General features: G+C 32.2%; 1 protein-coding gene across 2 annotated transcripts in view; it reads left to right on the top strand.

The window, feature by feature from the left end:
* Window positions 1–16,606, top strand: part of LOC140432587 (hypoxia-inducible factor 1-alpha-like) — a 267,073-nt gene extending 250,467 nt beyond the window's left edge. For both annotated transcript variants that reach the window (XM_072520593.1, XM_072520592.1), the window contains exon 12: window positions 16,114–16,606. In XM_072520593.1, the coding sequence (XP_072376694.1) occupies window positions 16,114–16,398 (285 nt within the window). In that variant the 3' untranslated portion in view covers window positions 16,399–16,606. The remainder of the gene's footprint in view (window positions 1–16,113) is intronic.
* Window positions 16,607–18,517: the final 1,911 nt, after the last annotated feature.

Genomic DNA, 18,517 nt, shown 5'->3' with positions numbered 1-18,517 from the left:
CAGAACCCATCAAGACCTCTCTATCTAATAGCACTAGAGCCCAAATCGAGCCTTAGCTTCCTCCAAAATATGCCTCCAACCTTGCCGGTCCCGCGCCGATCTTCTTCAAGTTCTCACGTCTTACGTCTAGCAAATTTTTGTGCGTCCGATGCCACTTCATTCTCCCACCTTTTCCGTGTCTTCCTTTTGGTCTTGCGCTCTGCATTTTACTATATAGGGCTCTTTTCGGCAATGTTTCAGCCTGCATTCTCAGTACATGACCAGCCCATTGAAGTCTAACGAATTCTGAGGTCGGTGTCTCTTTGAACAGTTGGTAGAGTTAATAGTTGTACGTAAATCTCTATACTCGGTTTTCGTTGATAGGTCCAAATATCTTCCTTAGGACTTTTCTTTCGAAGACTACCAGTTTTCGTTTTGTGTCTTCTGTCATCACCCAGGTCTCGCATCCATAACATACTATTGGTCTGATAATAGTTTTGTAGAACCTGATTTTCGATCTTCAATGTGTGTTTTTGGAACGGAACACATGTTTGAGTGAAAAGTAAGCTTTGTTTCTCCTTACTATTTTTCTTTGAATTTCTAGTTCTTCTGTTCCATCTGTTTCATACGTCAAGACCTACAGACTTAATAATGCAGTTATGAAAATTATTGAGGAATATGCACTATCACTCCTCCTCCTCATTCTTTGAGCCGTTGTCGGCCGTTGTGGTGACACTCTAAATATTATTGACTTGCTGCCTCCATTGGCTGCGATCCTATGACATATGTAGGGAGATTAATGTAGGGATTTTCCCACCAGAGTCTTCATGTCCATCGTGTTGTAGATCTTCCACTTGATCTTCGGCCTTCTACCTTTCCTTCTACTACCAATAGTTCCATGCATACATAACCAACTCTTTTGAATTATCAATTTAGCAGTTATCATGAAATAAACATCCGAATTAAAAAAACCCGGAGCACATTGATAAAAATGAAACAATCATTTTGTAATCGACATCTTAACATAGTAAAAATTCATCTTATTAGATGTTATGTTCTGGCATGGCATCAAAGAAGAACAATGTGAAGAAAATTACAATGTTTGAGCTCTAAGTGAACCGTAGAATACTGCGGTTTTCATGGCTACAGACACTGGGGGAATCCAATGAAATACCAACCAAAAGACATAAAAAAGATAAACCCAAACTATAATATAAAAGATATTAAGCTCCCGTAACTTTCCTAATTAGCAGGTTTATTGAGTTGAATTTGTCTGTCTGTGGTTTAAGTTTTATATCAGCATTGGTGAAAAAAGAATGTAATGGTCAGTACCAAAGAGAAAACTGCTCTACGCGAGACAGATCGTAAGGGCAAACAATATTAATTACTTGAATTTATAATGCAAAGAAAGACAAGTAGACGAAGATCTATAGGAAGGAGAAGACATACCACTGTCTTTTGTTTAGAACAGCAGTCTCGGAAATATGTATTGATGATTGCCATACGTAACCTATTGGTGGTTGCCAACCTTCAAAACTAAAACGGCATTTGAAGAAGAATAAGACTCATAAATATTACCTTTGTTTTGAAAACATATTTAAATAGCTTTTTATACTTTAATTATAAATTTCCGTCACAGTTTTTGTTACTTTTTGATTCGACGCTTTTGTTCACTTATAAGTCCCAAAAGTCTTGGAAATTTATACTTATACAATAAATTAAATCAGTAATAATCTTTTTAAAGAGTAGCCTTCATAATAAATGATAAGAAATATGGGTAAATACTATGAGAACATTATTTCACATTGTGCGCTATTTTAGTTCATTTAGAGATTTAAAAAATTAAATTCTTTTAAATCTTTTATTCTATCCGTAAAATACTTGTACAATAACAAAATACTTGATTATTACAAAACATATAATAATAATATCGTATGGCATTTTTGCCAAGGAGATCCTTTTGCCAGAAAATTTAACAAGTTAATTTTCCCAAAAAAGACAAAATGCATGGTTATAACATCAAATTTACTAAGATGTAAGTAAATTGGAGCTGGAAGGTCAGATAATAGAACAAATGATGGAGATTAAATATCTAGGCATCACATTATCTAGCTACAGAAAGCTCGAAACTGAAGTGGAAGATCAAGTGAATAAGAGCAAACAGAGCTGCATGTTACCTGAATGAAACAATATGGAGAAATAAAAATATCAGGAGAGAAATGAAAGGCAGAATTTACAAAACAGCCATCAGCCCAATAATGACATACGCGGCAGAAACATGACTTGACAGAGAGAGGACAAAAAGGTTGTGAGAAACAGCAGAGATGAAAACACTTGCTAAGACACTATGGGACAGAGCAGAAGTACAGATATACGACGTAAATGCAAGGTGGAGAACATCAAGAACTGGATAAGGAATAGAAGTGTAGAATGGAACGATCATATAAGCCCAATGACACCAAATATAATAAAGACGACAAGAGACGGTTCCCAGTAGGAAGACGATCAGTAGGAAGACCACGAAAACGATATGGAATTTAAGTTGTATGATTCAGAAAATATGATGGGAGAGACTTTAGATCCACTTTCTTTAAGATAAAAGTCATGCTATTCAACGAAATACCAACCTAGACTTAAGAAAACATGAAACGATGTCTATGAGTATGGGATCTTTGCCTGTTAAAAAAAAATAAATAAGTAAAAAAATCTTTAGTACAAGTATTTTCGTTTCACTTTTTTATTTATGTTCAAACATTAATCGGTGCTATCGAAAGAACGCTTAGGACAATATTAAAGTAGACAATATCTTTTGTTGCCGTCGCATCATCTTCATGTTATTTCAACAATAGGAGAGCTAAATTTATATTTTTCCGACAGCAGTTTTTCCAAATGTGAGACCACTTGTCCACTTTTTAGAATGTGATCGACTTATGTGAGAAACTTTTAACACGTAGAGTAAAAACTAGAAGAAACAAAACGATAGATAACTAATGTGAGATATTATCGCATATAGATGTATTTTGCGTAAAAGCCGTTGTGAATTCAAATTTTAACTGTTCATCTTATTCATTAGGTATACATTTTAGTATAGCTGCATCAAAGGGATGTTTATTATATATATATGTTTGCCAAAACTGCTACAATTTAGACATATTAAAATTATTTTAAAAATAAAGATGAAAAAACTGGAAATAAATATCCCAATCATCATCATCGTCCAATAAAATAATTAAATATTCTAAAATAATATAAATAAATGTTGTGCGTTTGATGATATATCTAAAATTTGGTTTCCATTCTGTTGGAAGAATATTTTATTAGGTCGGAAATGACCTCGTTGTTACTACTAGAGCAATAAAGTTGGTATAATTTTTAATCTTTTATAAAGATTATTTTAGACGTGTGTATTTATTTTACGGCATATTTGTCAATATGCTTCTGTTAATAAAATTTTATTAAAATATAGTTTTTTTACTGCCTTATCCCCACAACCTTTTACTTTTATATTATTATTATAATAATATTAATTAATATTATAATATTAATATTTTATAAAAGTATTATTAGAACTGGAACTTCATGAAATTCTTTTTCTTGTTTTTTTTTGGACAAGTAATGAAGAAATTAAAGTTGCAAATTGGTGGTTAATAATTATGTCGATTTTATTTTATTCAATAAATACTTATTTTTATTTTAACGCTACCATTATCACGATAAATTATATTTTTTTGCCTACTGTAACTTATGTGCACAATAAGGTTTTGCTTTCCTCAATCGATAATTTGAATAATTAATATAAATATAAAATATATAGATCTTGCTACGTTACGATCTAAAAGATCTTTTTTCTTCGTATTCAGCCAACGGTTGTCTGTTCAGGTATACCTGACGAAACCGCCACAAACACATCAGATTCACACTATTTATTTCCGCCACACACTATTAGGTACACCGGACGGGTCTACATATTCAGGTGTACCTGTCAGGTTTACCTGATAGTGAGTGGCCGGCCTTAGAGTCATGTACGAATGATCCGATCTTTACAGTGATTTGTAAGAACCGGTTCTCGAAATTATCACAATCCGGATATTTTAGGACCCGGATTGACTATTATCCGAGGACCACGTCTGTCACCTTCTTTGAAAGAATAATAATTTTAAAGTATTTAACAGTAACAATCGGTAACCTCTCCGTTTTTTTAATCCCCTAACCTCTCTATTTGTTTGTTGTCTATTACGAGTAGGTCTGTATTTTTAAGACGGTAGTTTTATCAAGAAAGATGCAAATGCTCCAAAATCCGGATTACTGACCCATGTTTTTTAAGCGATCCAGACCCGTTGATCCGAGCCTTTAAAAAGACTTATTCGCTCCCTATAATCTACTCTGGTGCTCTCTGAGCTTCAACTTGGTCTTCCTGATTACTACTTAGTAGTTAATTGTTAACTTCGGAAGTATGTTCTGTAGTGAAACCCAGTTTCATATTTTTTGGATGAATGGGGCGTTATTTTTGCTCTTTGTTTGCTGGTCAATTTTTTTTATGATAAGATACAGAATGGATACTCACTTCCGGCAGAGCTAGATTTGCAGATCTAATGAAATCTGGATGTCGCCTGATATCTGTAGTTGACCTCAGTGTAAACTCGGTCTTGCCCACGTCGCAGAATTAGTGATAACAATCAAGTATAAAGGATTTCTCCATCACGACAAGAACTCGCGGTTATTGGATAGTTAACTGATTTAAAAAATGTATAGAATTTACAGTAGAGGGAACAACATTTAATAAATCGGCAGGACGAAAAACTGATCATAAACTTTTTATGAATCATATTAAATTCTTGAAAAGAAGTTTCGTAACAGACTTTCGGGCAAGCAAGCAAGGAATTTAATTAAACTTAGCTTGTAAGACATGTTCACCTCTTCGAATTACGTTCGGGTGTAACAATTCATTGGAGCGAGGTGTATTAACTCGAGTAAAACAGGAATCAGTCTACCTCGCTCCAATGCTTCAGACCATCTCGTTCCCCTCTATGGCACTCTGATGCGCGATAGGGGCATAACTGTCAGTCTAATGCTCTTCATGTGGGAGTCCTGGGTAATAGAACTCCAGCATGGTTCCCTAATCGATTTTAAATTTAGGACAGCGTTACGCGCTTTATTCCTGTGATGCTCTTATGACTTATCCGCCGAACTGAAATTGCTTGCATGGACCTTAAGCCTCCGCTCTTTTCGGAGACTTAGTGCTCAAGAGTTTAAGCCATACGTGCCCGGTTTTTTGGGTTGTATTAATTTTTTTTATGGCTTGCGCTGGTTTTTGATTTTTTTTGATTGGCCTTTTTTTATGTTTTATATTGACTTTTTTAGTAGGACGTCGTGGTGGTAATGTCTTCATTGTTGGGACCTACACAGTGCTTTGTGTTAGTCTTACTTGGTATAGCTACGAACTGTCCTTTTTTCTTTTATTTTCTCTCTAGGGGTTGGATCTTCGGGAAGAAGATCTAAATGAAAAATGTGAAACGACAGTAGAGTGCATCTTCCCATTAGCTTGACAGCATACATGGCTGAGTGTTGTGACGTGCTGCCAAGCTAGTACAGCTAGTATATAATTATAGATGGTCATTCATAAAACGTATGTCTATATAACAATATAATAAATACATACGTTAATAAAAAATATTACGAATAACAGTTCAGCTAAACGTGAATTTAAACCTTGTATATAAATACATAAGTTAATAATAAATGTTGCGAATAATATTTCATCTAAAAGTAAATTTAACGCGTGTTTTGCGCACGTTTTTAATGGTAGAAAAACAAGATTGCGGCATACCCGTTAAGACGTTACAAGTACTACATAGAAAGGCGAATGAAATTAAATGAAAGCAAAGATGCCGGGGAATACAACGAAGACTATAAGGAGCTAAAAAGACATTAAGCCATATATTTAGTATTAATAATTGGACCATAACGTATGTGGTCTCGTTAGAAAGGGAAAGGGATGCCTAATACAAAGACATAAAAAAACCAAGGATGGTGTCATTCCAAAAAACATTAGATTGGTTCTTTTTTGTTATCGATCAAAATGATAATAGGTTTTTCATAATAATAATTTGATTTATATACAAATCGTAAGAAGCTTTTATTCTTACATTTTTAATCTATCCCAATGATACAGATATATCAACATAATATACAATAGAAAAAAAAGCTAAATTTTGCCGAGGATGCCAGTTTTGGGACTCAAAAAAAAATGCAAAAAAGTATACCACTTTTACACCCCATCTTCTTCCTAAAACCTCCCTCGTAGGGAGAAACGGAAAACATCGATTTATCAAGAACTTTTACGCCGTAGAAAAAATGTTTCAAAGAAGAAATGTAGCTGAGATAATTTTAAACAAAAATGTGTATTAGCACTTTAGTCTAGAATGAACCATTTCCTCAGAAACAACGGTTGAAGCGACCGGCGATTTTGAAGATCATTTATGCGAAATCAATTTTTTAAATTCAATTTGTATCAACTCGACGGTAAAAATTCGATATCTTTTGATCACATTGTCCTATCGACAAAAATCAAAAAGCGTTTTAAAGGTGAAAAGTGTAGATTTCGTATGCAGTTTTTGCGTTTTGCTGCAAATAAAATCAGTTTCTATAAAGCCGTTAAATAAATAAAAGTTGCGTGATTTTTGCCATTTTTACGATTCTCATGAGATCAATGAAATTTATCACTTCCATTGATCGGTTGCTGTGGAATTTCCATTATTAGGGCCGAATCTTCAAAACCTACAACATGCAATTTTGATTTTGAGTTATGGCAACAAATATGAGGTATTTGAAATATACCTAAAAAACGCTGAATTTAAACATTCATATTACAAACAATCTAACGTCACGGGAAATGCTTCCACGAAGACGGCATTAGATGAAATTTGTAACCGAAGTTGTTTAGTTTCGAAAAACGTACTTTTGCAATCGAAAAAAGTAGTTTTAAAAGTTTTAGATCGTTTGTAATGTGAAAGTTTAAACTCATCGTGTTTCAGGCATATTTCAAATGCCAAATATTTGTTGCCAAAACTCAAAATCGAAATTTTCTGCTATAAGTTTTGAAGATTAGGCTCTAACAAAGAAAATTCCATAGTGACCGGTCAACGAAAGTGAAATATTTTGTTGATCTCATAAGAATAATAAAAAATGACTTTATTTGCGCCAAAATGCAAAAGTTGCATACGATAGCTACACTCTTCACACATTTAAAACGCATTTTTGTCGTACGACACTCTAATCAAAAGATGATCGAATTTTTAACCATCGAGTTGATACTAACTTAATTATTAATTATTAATTTAAAAAATTGATTTCGCGCACTTAACTGAAAACGCCGGTCGCTTCAAATGTTTTTCTGAGAGAACGGTTAATTCTACACAAAAAGTGCGACATTTTTGTGTTCAAAATTACGTGAGCTACACTTCTTGTTTGAAACATTTTTTCTGCGACGCGACGTACGTTAGGGTGTTAGGAGTGGCAAATTTTTTGCATTCTCATTGCAAAATTCAGCTTGTTGATTGTATGATTTTTAGAGGTTAAGTGACAAGAAATAAATTTATGTCGGTTGGTCCTAAATTAAGGATAAAAACACGTTGCAGAATGAAAAGGATTAGAGCATCTTTCTAGAGATTTTCACAATTATTTGGAACTCACAATTAAAGCATCATAGTAAATATTTAAATTCTGAAAAAATACTTCTTCTCCCTTTTTCTCTATGGTAAATTTGATGGCAACAAAAAGATTGACAACTTTTGAATGAATAAATCATGGTAAAATTTTTCTATGTACTATAAGTATCAAGTTTTCTTTGGTTTTTTTATAGTCTCTTTATATTTCACAGATACAACTTCTTCTTCTGAATATTGTTCTGAAGCTATTTTTTTGTGGCATCTTAAAGCAATTACTATTTTAATGGGAATAAGCCACAATTGAAGGTTAAAATAATTTTATTGACGTTTGAATTTCCATTTTTTTTATTATAAAAACGATAACGATTTTTAAAGTGGAAATTGAAACGTCAATAAACTTATTATAAACTAAAATTGTGGCTTATTTCCATCAAAACAGTAATTCTTTTTCTAAGAATGCAGTTGTTTATATTCTGCATGACGCATTATATGTCCGTAGTTTTCTCATATTTATAAATTTCACCCTTGTTTCCTCAATGTGACTTTTTTAGTTATTGAGTGATTAGCATTTGACGAGAAATTCCTTAGTATCTGCATATGACTTCAGATTCTACTAAGACTACAGTATCAGCTGCACACTTTATGTTATTGATAACAATTGCATTGATTTTGGTATGTCTTGCGTATTATTCGTAGGTTACAGTAATCCAATCCAAATTCAGCTTATGGTTACAAAAACAACAATAAGCTGCAACTGATCTTTAATGGGAAAAATTAATTTATATTACAAGCATATAAATAAAGGTTTGGAAACAGAAAAACGAGAGAACATTATTTAGTACAATTTTTGGTCGTGGTTAATTTAACAATAAAGTGCAAGTGATTCTCATCGAAACCATGAAAGAATAGGAGATAAATGACACTAAATCCATAAGTGATTTAAAATAGTTTTATTACTGTTTTAGCTTTAGTATTTTTTTAGATGAAAATCTACGTATTACAATAATTTAAATATAGTTTTAGAGACTTAAAGAAATGAACCAGAAAAGAATCTATTATTTAACAATTAATGTCATTACTGATTATATTTATGATTTACTATATTTTTAATACTATGAATAGCCCAATAGAATATGGCATTTTTCCGAAACAGCTTATTAATATAAGAACGACAATCACCATATTGAGAATAATTTCTAATATAATTTCTTAACAATTCGTTTTTACATATCAATCAGTCTACTCAATAAAGTATTAGAATATACAGTTGCATTATCTGATACAAACACGTTTACAAGTGGGTAGTAAATTTTTTTTTGATAACTTTATTTTGGATAAATTATTAAATGAAACTAAATCATACGAACACGTCTGATTAAAATTTAACGCGAGTAGTTAAAATGAGACAAACTTGTTTACGTGATTATCTGCTTTGTAACAATTAGAGAAGAAAGTCACTTATTTGCTATGTAATTGGACAGGAATTAATTTGCCCATGTGAAGAAAGACGGAAATCATTAAACAACAAATTTTGGATCAAATATAAGATTTAAAAGAAAAAATCGACTGTTTAGTTTGTTGCGGTTCGGCTAACAATCATGACATTTAAAGTTATGTGGGGCATAATTATAAAACCCGAAGTTATTCCCTATTCTGTCTCTGTCTTGTGTGGCTTGCATCCAGATATTGCTAACACGCTTCAGGTCGTCAGTCCATCTAGTTGGTGGGCGTCCTCTGCTCCGTATTGCTTCTTGCCTTGGTCTCTACTCTAAAATACGTTTTGTCCCTCGGTTGTCTGATAATCTGGCGACGTGTCCTGCTCAATTCTCATGCTCTCAGTGAGACACCCAACATCTGGCGCTCTATAGTCATCTGAGTCACGCGAATCTTATGAACTACCTTTTATGTGAGATTTTTCGCTTCTTAAGTGAGCACAGGTAACACACCTTGGTCAAAGATTTTCCTTTTGTGGCATATGGGTAGATTCGATTTAAATACATAGTTTAATTTACCAAACTTTGCTTAGGCTAATCATATGCGACGTGGGAGCTCACAGCCCTCCATCAACAGCAATACTTCGATTTAGCACCAGATTATCATGGGAAATAAGCGCGTCTAAATGATATGTAACATTTTAAGCTAGGTGATGAAAATTGTTAAGAATCCTTATTAAGTATTTTTAAGTTAAAAAAGTTACTCTCCTTCCCAAAACCGGTCCTGCAGCAACATAAGAAAAATTGTTTTGTGATGCGTACTTAGAGAAGATAATTAAGTTATCATGGATAGAGTATTGAACCAATGTACGCTCCCTAAAACGATCATTAGTAGGACATTGTTTGTCAACTAAAACGTAGCAATCACACTTAATATATTTTGGTTAAGACGAGAAGAATAGTACTCTACTACTATCTTATACTCCATGGTTTAATCGACAAAGATTCTTATCGGCTATAGATTGCATAAAAAAATAAAAGTGGCTCGACAAACGGACGAATCTTAAACTTATCCTTGATCAAGAACAGCATTGAATTGTAAGTTGTAAAAGAAAAGCACTTCGGGGACCACAAAATCTTGTAAAAGTAAATTACACCTAAATTACACAAAACGCGGAAATCTTTTTGACGTTCTACTGAAAAATCTATAATATATAACAGATGTCAGAAACATTTCAAAGATAATAAGCTGAATATTAAAAAAAACAACGAATTGAATAGGGATATAGCTAATTATTAAATAAATAATACAACAATTATACAACTGTATAAATCCATTAAGTCACTTATATACATCAACAATTGATACTATTTTTTTGATTTTTTTATTCAGAGAAATAAATAATTAAATTTATAAGTTGTTTATAGTTTATTACCCCATGGAACAAAGCCGAAAAATCACTTGAAAAATGGAAAAATTACTGGGCGCTATCTTTTATCTGGAATATCTGGGGGAAGTCAATACAAAGGCCGTATTATCTCGTGGTTATCCAAACTTTTACTGCGTCATGACATTTAAGCAAAAAAAGGGACTTTTTCATTCATTTTAATATTGTGAAAAAACTACGCATTCTAAATAAAAACGTTCAACAGACGACTTTCTTGAAAATACTTTCTTTAAAATGAGATTTCCTAAATTAAAAAATGTTCATAAACAAAAAAGGTATTGCAAATTAAATCCGAAAGTAAGCATGTTATGCAATTGTTTATAATTATTAAAATAAACAATAAAAACGTTTAAAAAATAGTTTATAATGTGAGTTTTTATGTCGTTACTACATATGCGAAAGATGGGCATAATCGGTCAAGTAGTTAGATATAGTCAATACTTAGAATGTTTTTTTGGTCTGATTCTCTTTATAAGGTCTTAAATTTTCATGCTTTTTAAAAACTATAATAATTTTTAATTGTTTACATATAAATAATTAATGCAGAATGAAGTACCATTACCATTACATTGGCAATATCCCTAACTTATGCCGCGCAATATTATTTAAATATTTAAAGAATTTGGAGGTTTCCTCGAATTAGTGTTAAAAGAATTAATTGGTCTTACGATTTTGATAATATCTGTATTATAATATATTATATCTGTATTAGTATCATCATTTAATGATACTATAAAGCATATAATGATACTTATAGCAAGATTTATTCTACCTATTCTATTTTCTTTAGCAAGAATAAGTAGACTCATAACTCCATCAACGCATCTGACCATGCACATAGCAAAATACTAAAAGTATAGTAGGGATAGAAAACTAGACTCCTTAGTCCAAAAATCGAGAATTTTACGTTGCTATTCTCCGTTCACAAATTGTTGAGAGCACGAAATGTGCCTCAAACTCATAAAACGGTCGTAAATCATAGGCGTTCCTGAGGTGTTTATTCATTAAATAATAATATAATATTTTAATACTAATATATTTAGCAAAAAAAATTAAAACTTTCACGGCTAATGTTGGTTATTATATTATATTAATAAAAATAAGAATTTAAACATTAACAATTTTGTAAATAAGAATACCTTATCTCTTTGGATATTTCAATACTAATCTTCGCGTTTAATCACTTTACTAGAAAACCTGGAATTCATATCCGAAGGTACTATTCGTTGCAAGATAATTAGGATGGAATTCCCCAGATTTTTAATAATATAATGGGTATAAAGATGCCGGCTTTGGCCACGTGCCTCGTCTGTTCAGTTTATATTCAAAACTTAACTTGAAAGGGTGAAGTTATTACGAACGAAAACAATTTTTTTGTTTAGTACGTTTTTGATCGCATGTAATTTACGGCTCGTCTTATGCTCGTCGATCTCTCTGTGCATGCTCAATAACCCTTGTAGAAAATTCACAAGGTCTTTAAACTACGTAAAGTTTTTCAAAAGTAGGATACGCAGCAAAATTATCGGAAATATTTTAGTTGGACGAAAAAACTCGTAAACTACATATCAAAATTGCATATCCGAGTACCGGTGTGACCCAACTCTCTCTCCGAATACTTTCTCTGTCTTCTCTCTGCGCCGTCGGGAAAAATTTGAAAAACATTTCTGGTTTTGGCTTGATAAGTTGTACATAGGTTCCACTTTGTTTAAGAAAGGAAACTTTTTAATTTTGATCAATAGATCAAAGTTTTTCAAACTTGGTGGCTTTACAAAAAGGCATTTATTATATTTAAAAATTCTATCGGTTAACATATATTAAACATTATGTAACATTTGGAGTGTACAAAATTATAAGAACATATTAAAAACAAATAAAGTTTTTATATAGATATATTCATAAGCACAAAAATTCAAATGCTTGTTACGGAATAATACTGATTGGAGCGAGACAGATATACTTATGTAGATTATTTTATAGAAAATTAACACTAAATTTAATAATAAAATTTTATAAGAGATAACAGAAATCACGAACTCTATTATTTTCAAATAAAATTAATCAAAGATTTAACCAAACCAGAAGAATGTATACATCGATTATTTTTCCATTGTTCCTTTATTATTCAATGAAATTCATCTTTCATCAAATTATTACGGGAACACATTACTTAATAAATTATCTGCAACGAAATATGCCATAGTATCTTTTGGTTAGAAATTTTCTCTTTTCTTAAAACCTTCCTCTTACTGTATGAATAAACTTATCTTGGATGAACTATGACTTTGTTCTAATTAATATTATATCATCGTAATTGTTCCTTCATAAGATGCAAGGTATGCTGATCCGCTGATCCCCGCTATAATTTCTATCTTAACCTTCCTTAAATTTCTAGAACAGATATTTATCAACGGCAATATTGTAATACATTGTTTGACTATTATACAGGTCCTCGGGAATTTGGCAGATCGGCTATATATTATTAGTTTTCCATCAATGTCCGGTAGACCTTTTATTTAGCTCTGGTAAACTCAGGGCTCTGGTATTAAAGCTACATTAAATCTTCTGATTCGATATTGCAACAGTAAGTTCTGCTGAATCTGCCTTACAATGCTGGCGGTTCCCCTGCACGAGTCTGATTATAGCCATAAGTTCCAACTCGTAGACGATTAGATCTGCTTAAGCCTGATCTAGTTGATTATTAGGATGGTGTGTGGACACTACTAATAATTCGTCATCATATCATCAATAGCTTTTAGTGGAACAAAGTGAACTTGAAGTAAGTGTATTATTGAAGGCAATCTCACACACCATCTATTAAATCCCATCCGATTTTCTTTGAAATTTTTTTTCCATTGTCTTTTATTTCGTGAGGACACTTTTTCCTTCATTCCAGTCTAAATTATTATCTATTTGTTCTTGTTCATGTATATGTTGGTCTTCCTTTTTTCTTTTTCCTGGAGCTTTTTAATGCAGAGCTTGTTTAGAAATAGCGGTCTTTGGTTTTCTTAATGCATGATTAATCCGTCATCATTTGCTTTTTCTAATTTTAATATATCTTCTTCTTTTTCTAGTACCTTCTCCTATCGGAGGTTGGCTATCATCACAGCTTTCCGTACCTTATTGGCAGCTGCTCTGAAAATATCTACTGAGCTGCAACTATACCACTATTTTAGGTTTCTTAGCCAGGAAACTCTTTGTCTTCTCAAATGATACCAACTTCTTTATATTATCCACTTTTCGTGTCCAGCTTTCCATTCCATACGACAAAGTCGAGAACACGTATCATCTTAAGGCTCTAATCTTCAGCTCCAGAGGAAGGTCTCGATTAACAAACATTGTTTTCATTTTTATAAATGCTTGTCTTGCAATTTCAATGCGTGTCCTTATTGCTCTACCTTGGTGATTGTTTTGATTTACCCAGGTTCTCAGATATTTGTAGTTATTCAATCTTTCTATTTTTTTCCCTCGATATCTAGCCTTCCTACTGTATATTGCTTAGAAATAATCATGCACTTGGTTTTCTTAACGTTCATTTGTAGTCCATATTTTATACTGACTTGATGTAATCTATTTACTAAGCGTTGCAGTGCTTCTAGACTGTCTGCAAAAACAGCGGTGCGTTCTGCGAATCTTATGTTGTTCAAGATTTTTCCTTTTATTGATATACCCTGTTGTTCCTCTGATATTGCTTCCTTAAAAATAGCTTCGCTGTACAGATTGAATAGCAGTGGGGACAACACGCAATCTTGTCTAACACCTCTTTTGATTTCTATAGTTTCTGTATCGAAATTTTTGATTCTAACCTTTGCTTTTTGATTCCAGTACAGATTGACAATAACTTGTATATCTCGACTATCCACATTCTTTTCTTCTAACAGTTTTACGAGTTTCTGATATACAGAGCCTCTCTAGTTCATGGTCCTCCCCTGAATCCAAACTGGGTGTCATTGTATCTTCTATTTTTTTTGCATAGTCTTCCATGTATTATTTTGAGGAATATCGTAAGTGTGTGGCTTATTAAGGAAATTACTGTACTGGGAGCATTTTGTCGCATGTACTGACTTTGGAAGTGTTACAAACGTGGACAGCAACCAATCTTCGGGTATTATTCCTGTTGTATATACTTTGTTGAACATATCTAAAAGTATATGCAGTGTTTCTTCGTCAATGCATTTAATTAGCTCTGTGGGAATCTGATCTGGGCCTACTGATTTTGCGGTTTTTGCATTTCTATTTGCCTGTTCTAATTAGCACATTATTATTTTTGGTCCTGTTTGCTCCTGTAGTTCTTCTTGTATCATTCTATCATCGTCGAGTAGTTTTATTATGTATTCTTGCCAAAATCTTAGTTTATCTTTGATGTCTGCAATGAGTTTACCATTATCATCTTTGAGTATCCCATGGTGTGCTCGCTTTTTGGTATTTGCTAGTTCTTTTATTTTTTTATGCATATTAAAGCTGTCGTATTTTCTGTCATACTCTTCTATTTCTACGCATGATCTATTAACCACTTTTCCTTGGCCTTTTTTGTCTCTACTTTAATTCTACTTTGTAGTTCTTGATATTTTGTCTCATTTCTCCATTTGGCTTTTCTCCTCTCTTCCATTAATGCTAGAATTTCTGAAGTCATCCACTTATTGTGTTAAGTGTTTTTTATTTGTCTTTTCAAGCTTTAAATTTTCTTCTGCAGCCTTTAGTAATGCCTTCTGAATATTGCTCCCCTTTTCATTGACTGAACATCTTCTGATGTTAAGATTTCTTGTCCTATTTCTGTTAGATTTGAGTTGACTTGTTGGATCATTTTTTGATGTATTTCTCTTTTTCTTAATTTTATAGAATCAAACGTTGGTTTGTTTTTAGGTATTACAATCTTTTTGAGTTTCACGTCTATTACTGCTTTAATTGAGTTTTGTATCTATTTTTGACTAATGTATAGTCTATTTGATTTCTGACTATACGGTCTTTGTTGTCTGCAGGAGATCTCCAAGTGTATAATCTTCTTCTTCAAATGTATAATATATCTACTTTGTCCTTATTAGTTAATCTAAATACTTCTTCAATTATAGTTGGTGAGAATGTTCTAGATGTAATCCCAACCCTTTTTTTTATAAAATATTGTAGTTTTCATCAAAATACAATACGAATTCAAATGTGTGTGTTGAATATGTGAGTCCTTTTCACTTTAGGTAAAAAGTAATGAATAAAAAAACTCAAGCAATTTATTCTACCACGGATACTAAATAATGCGTATATGTACGCGGAAACATACTATATACAGCTTTAAATATGTTTCCACGTACATATAACAACAATCCTTGTATCGATATTATTTAGCTTACCGTACCTGAGGCCAGAAAATGTATAGTAAATTATAGTATACGAAATTGGTTATCCTTGGTAGAATAAATGAATTGTGAGTAAGTCATTTTATTTATTCCTTTTTACCTAAACACAACTTATTCATTTGGATACCGTGCATTTCTGTTATTTTTTATTACAATGATTGAAATTTAATTAAAATGTGTACCAGAAATAAAAATATGATTTTAATTATTATAAAATACTCAACTATATCTCTAATTTTAGGGTACCTCAACATTGAACAATTTAAATACTCAAAGGTTACTAGATCCTAGATTGAGTTCTGGTCTAGAAAGCATGAGTATGGATCAAAATCAAGATCAGGAGCTCTTGAAGAGATCGCAGTTGGTAAGAAATTCCCTAAGTCTTTTAGACCCCGAAGGTACATCGCTGGCGTCACTCATGGACCTAACCCAACAGGATTTCGACGTTAACGCACCCGTATGTAACAACCTCTTACAAGGAACAGACCTGCTGACGGCTTTAGATATCAACTTGGCCACTATTTAGCCAGCACCACCGCCACGATAACACCACGAGAGTTTGATAATTAAGCATTAAAGATAGTAACAATTTTGGATGAGGTGTTTTTGGGATAAAATGTAAAAGCAAAGAGGAAAATAAGCCGTATCTTATATTGTTAAATATAACTTTTACATTTAAGACATTTTTACATTTTGTAGTTTCGATTGAAATTAAACGTAGGTACTAGTTTCAAGATATTTTTATTATTTTTACAGGAAAGAGAATCTAATTGTTGATCAAGTGAAAAAATTTTATGATACGCCATAGAACAAAAACTAATGTTGAATATGTTTAACTTTGTATCTATCTTCATAACTTCAATTTTCTAACGAGTTCTTAAAAAGAGTTGACATAAAATGTCTCCACTATTCGATCAATAATGGATGAATCCTTTACTCATAACATAAAAGCAGTATATGAAAGAACACAATGGCTCAATACTTGGCGGTTTATATATATTATTATTTGCAAACTGATTTAATTACTAGAAAAATCTGGATTGATAGCAGTGGATGATATCCATTTTGACATTGTACATATGCATTCATATATACTGTTTTAGATAGGATTTTTACTCCCAATCAATCATTAGTGTCAAATGTAATACCGAAATCAATAACCAAAATACATTTTTACATGCATCATTAAGGTTATTATTTTAAAAGAGTATATTGCCTGTTTGTACTAGTTCTTTGGATTTTTCATTCCATGCTAAAAATATTGTGGGCACTGGCAAACACTTAAAGGATTGTAAATAGACTTGCTGAATATTATTTCACATAATTTCATAAATAACTTGAAACATAGCAAATAAAACTGTCCCTGTTAGAATAAAAATAAAGATATGTTTTTAATGTAATCAGAATCATACATTAAATATCTCTCATTTGAAATAAAACTAAAAAAATTATAGTTAAAGTAGAGATTTTTAATTTAATCGAAATATCTATTATTAACTATTTTTATAGCAAAAACCTCGACTGAAAGTATGACTGACTGAGACTAGAAATAAATCTAGTACAGAAAACGTAAGATTGCATATTTTGCATTTCATAAAGTTTGCATGCTTTGTGTTTTTAAAAACTTTTATTGTTCGTAAATGAACTTTTCATTTTATAGTTCTCATTTATATAATGTTCACTGTCGAGTTTTTGACTGATACTAGTACAAACAGTAGAAAATAAATACTGATATAGAAATTAATACAAATAGAACTGACATTAAACATCAAAAAGAGATAAAAAAAAACTGAAATCTGTGTAGCCAACAAATATTGTGCCCCACGTTGGGCGCGACTTTGTAACTTAAAAATCGTTGTACTACCAGGGTCATTAAGCAATACCACACTCCTGGAAGGAACGAGGGGAGGAATCCGCTGAATATCTCTAAGGATATTCAAAACAAAGTCCCATCGTTCTACACTTCAGAATGGTGCTCTGCCCAACTGCTCGGCCCTGGTTTCGTTCCCTGCTCATTTTTCCCCACACCCATCCCAGAAAGGTACAGGAAATAAAAAGTTACCTAATCATGATATGTTTATTCAACAAATTAATATTAAAGAAAAACATTATCAGAGATAGTAAAAAATAAATTTCTTAGCTGCGATTCAAAGATTGCTGGTTGCCGGTATGAAATAATTAGATGGTGCTCAGCTTCAGTTCTTTTCCAGCGAACTCACGCAGTTCTAGAGGAAGAGTTCCGGTCTTTGTGGAAAATTAACCGCCGTGGGTTGTTGTTGTGTGGCTGGACGGCTGTTATTGTATCTTGATGTTATAGGTATAGGTACAATTAGGATTTACAGATATTGGTTTTCATTTTGGTCCCCAAGGTAATGGTGCGATTCCAACATAGTAGGTATTATTCCGTTCCCAAACTAGTGGTGCATTTCTAAATAGTGGATTCGTTCCCCAATGTAGTGACCGATAACGGCCAAAAGACTAACGTAATTTGTATAGTATTTACTGCTTCATATATATATATATATATATATATATATATATATATATATATATATATATATATATGGAAAAAAGACAACTAAATAAATTAAATAGTGCGGAGGAAAAATACCAAACAGAGCTTGATCGGTCGATTGAAATGTTAC

The sequence above is a fragment of the Diabrotica undecimpunctata genome, chromosome 1, assembly GCF_040954645.1.
Source record: "Diabrotica undecimpunctata isolate CICGRU chromosome 1, icDiaUnde3, whole genome shotgun sequence".
Taxonomy (NCBI): domain Eukaryota; kingdom Metazoa; phylum Arthropoda; class Insecta; order Coleoptera; family Chrysomelidae; genus Diabrotica; species Diabrotica undecimpunctata.
This window is presented reverse-complemented; position numbering and strand designations above follow the sequence as displayed.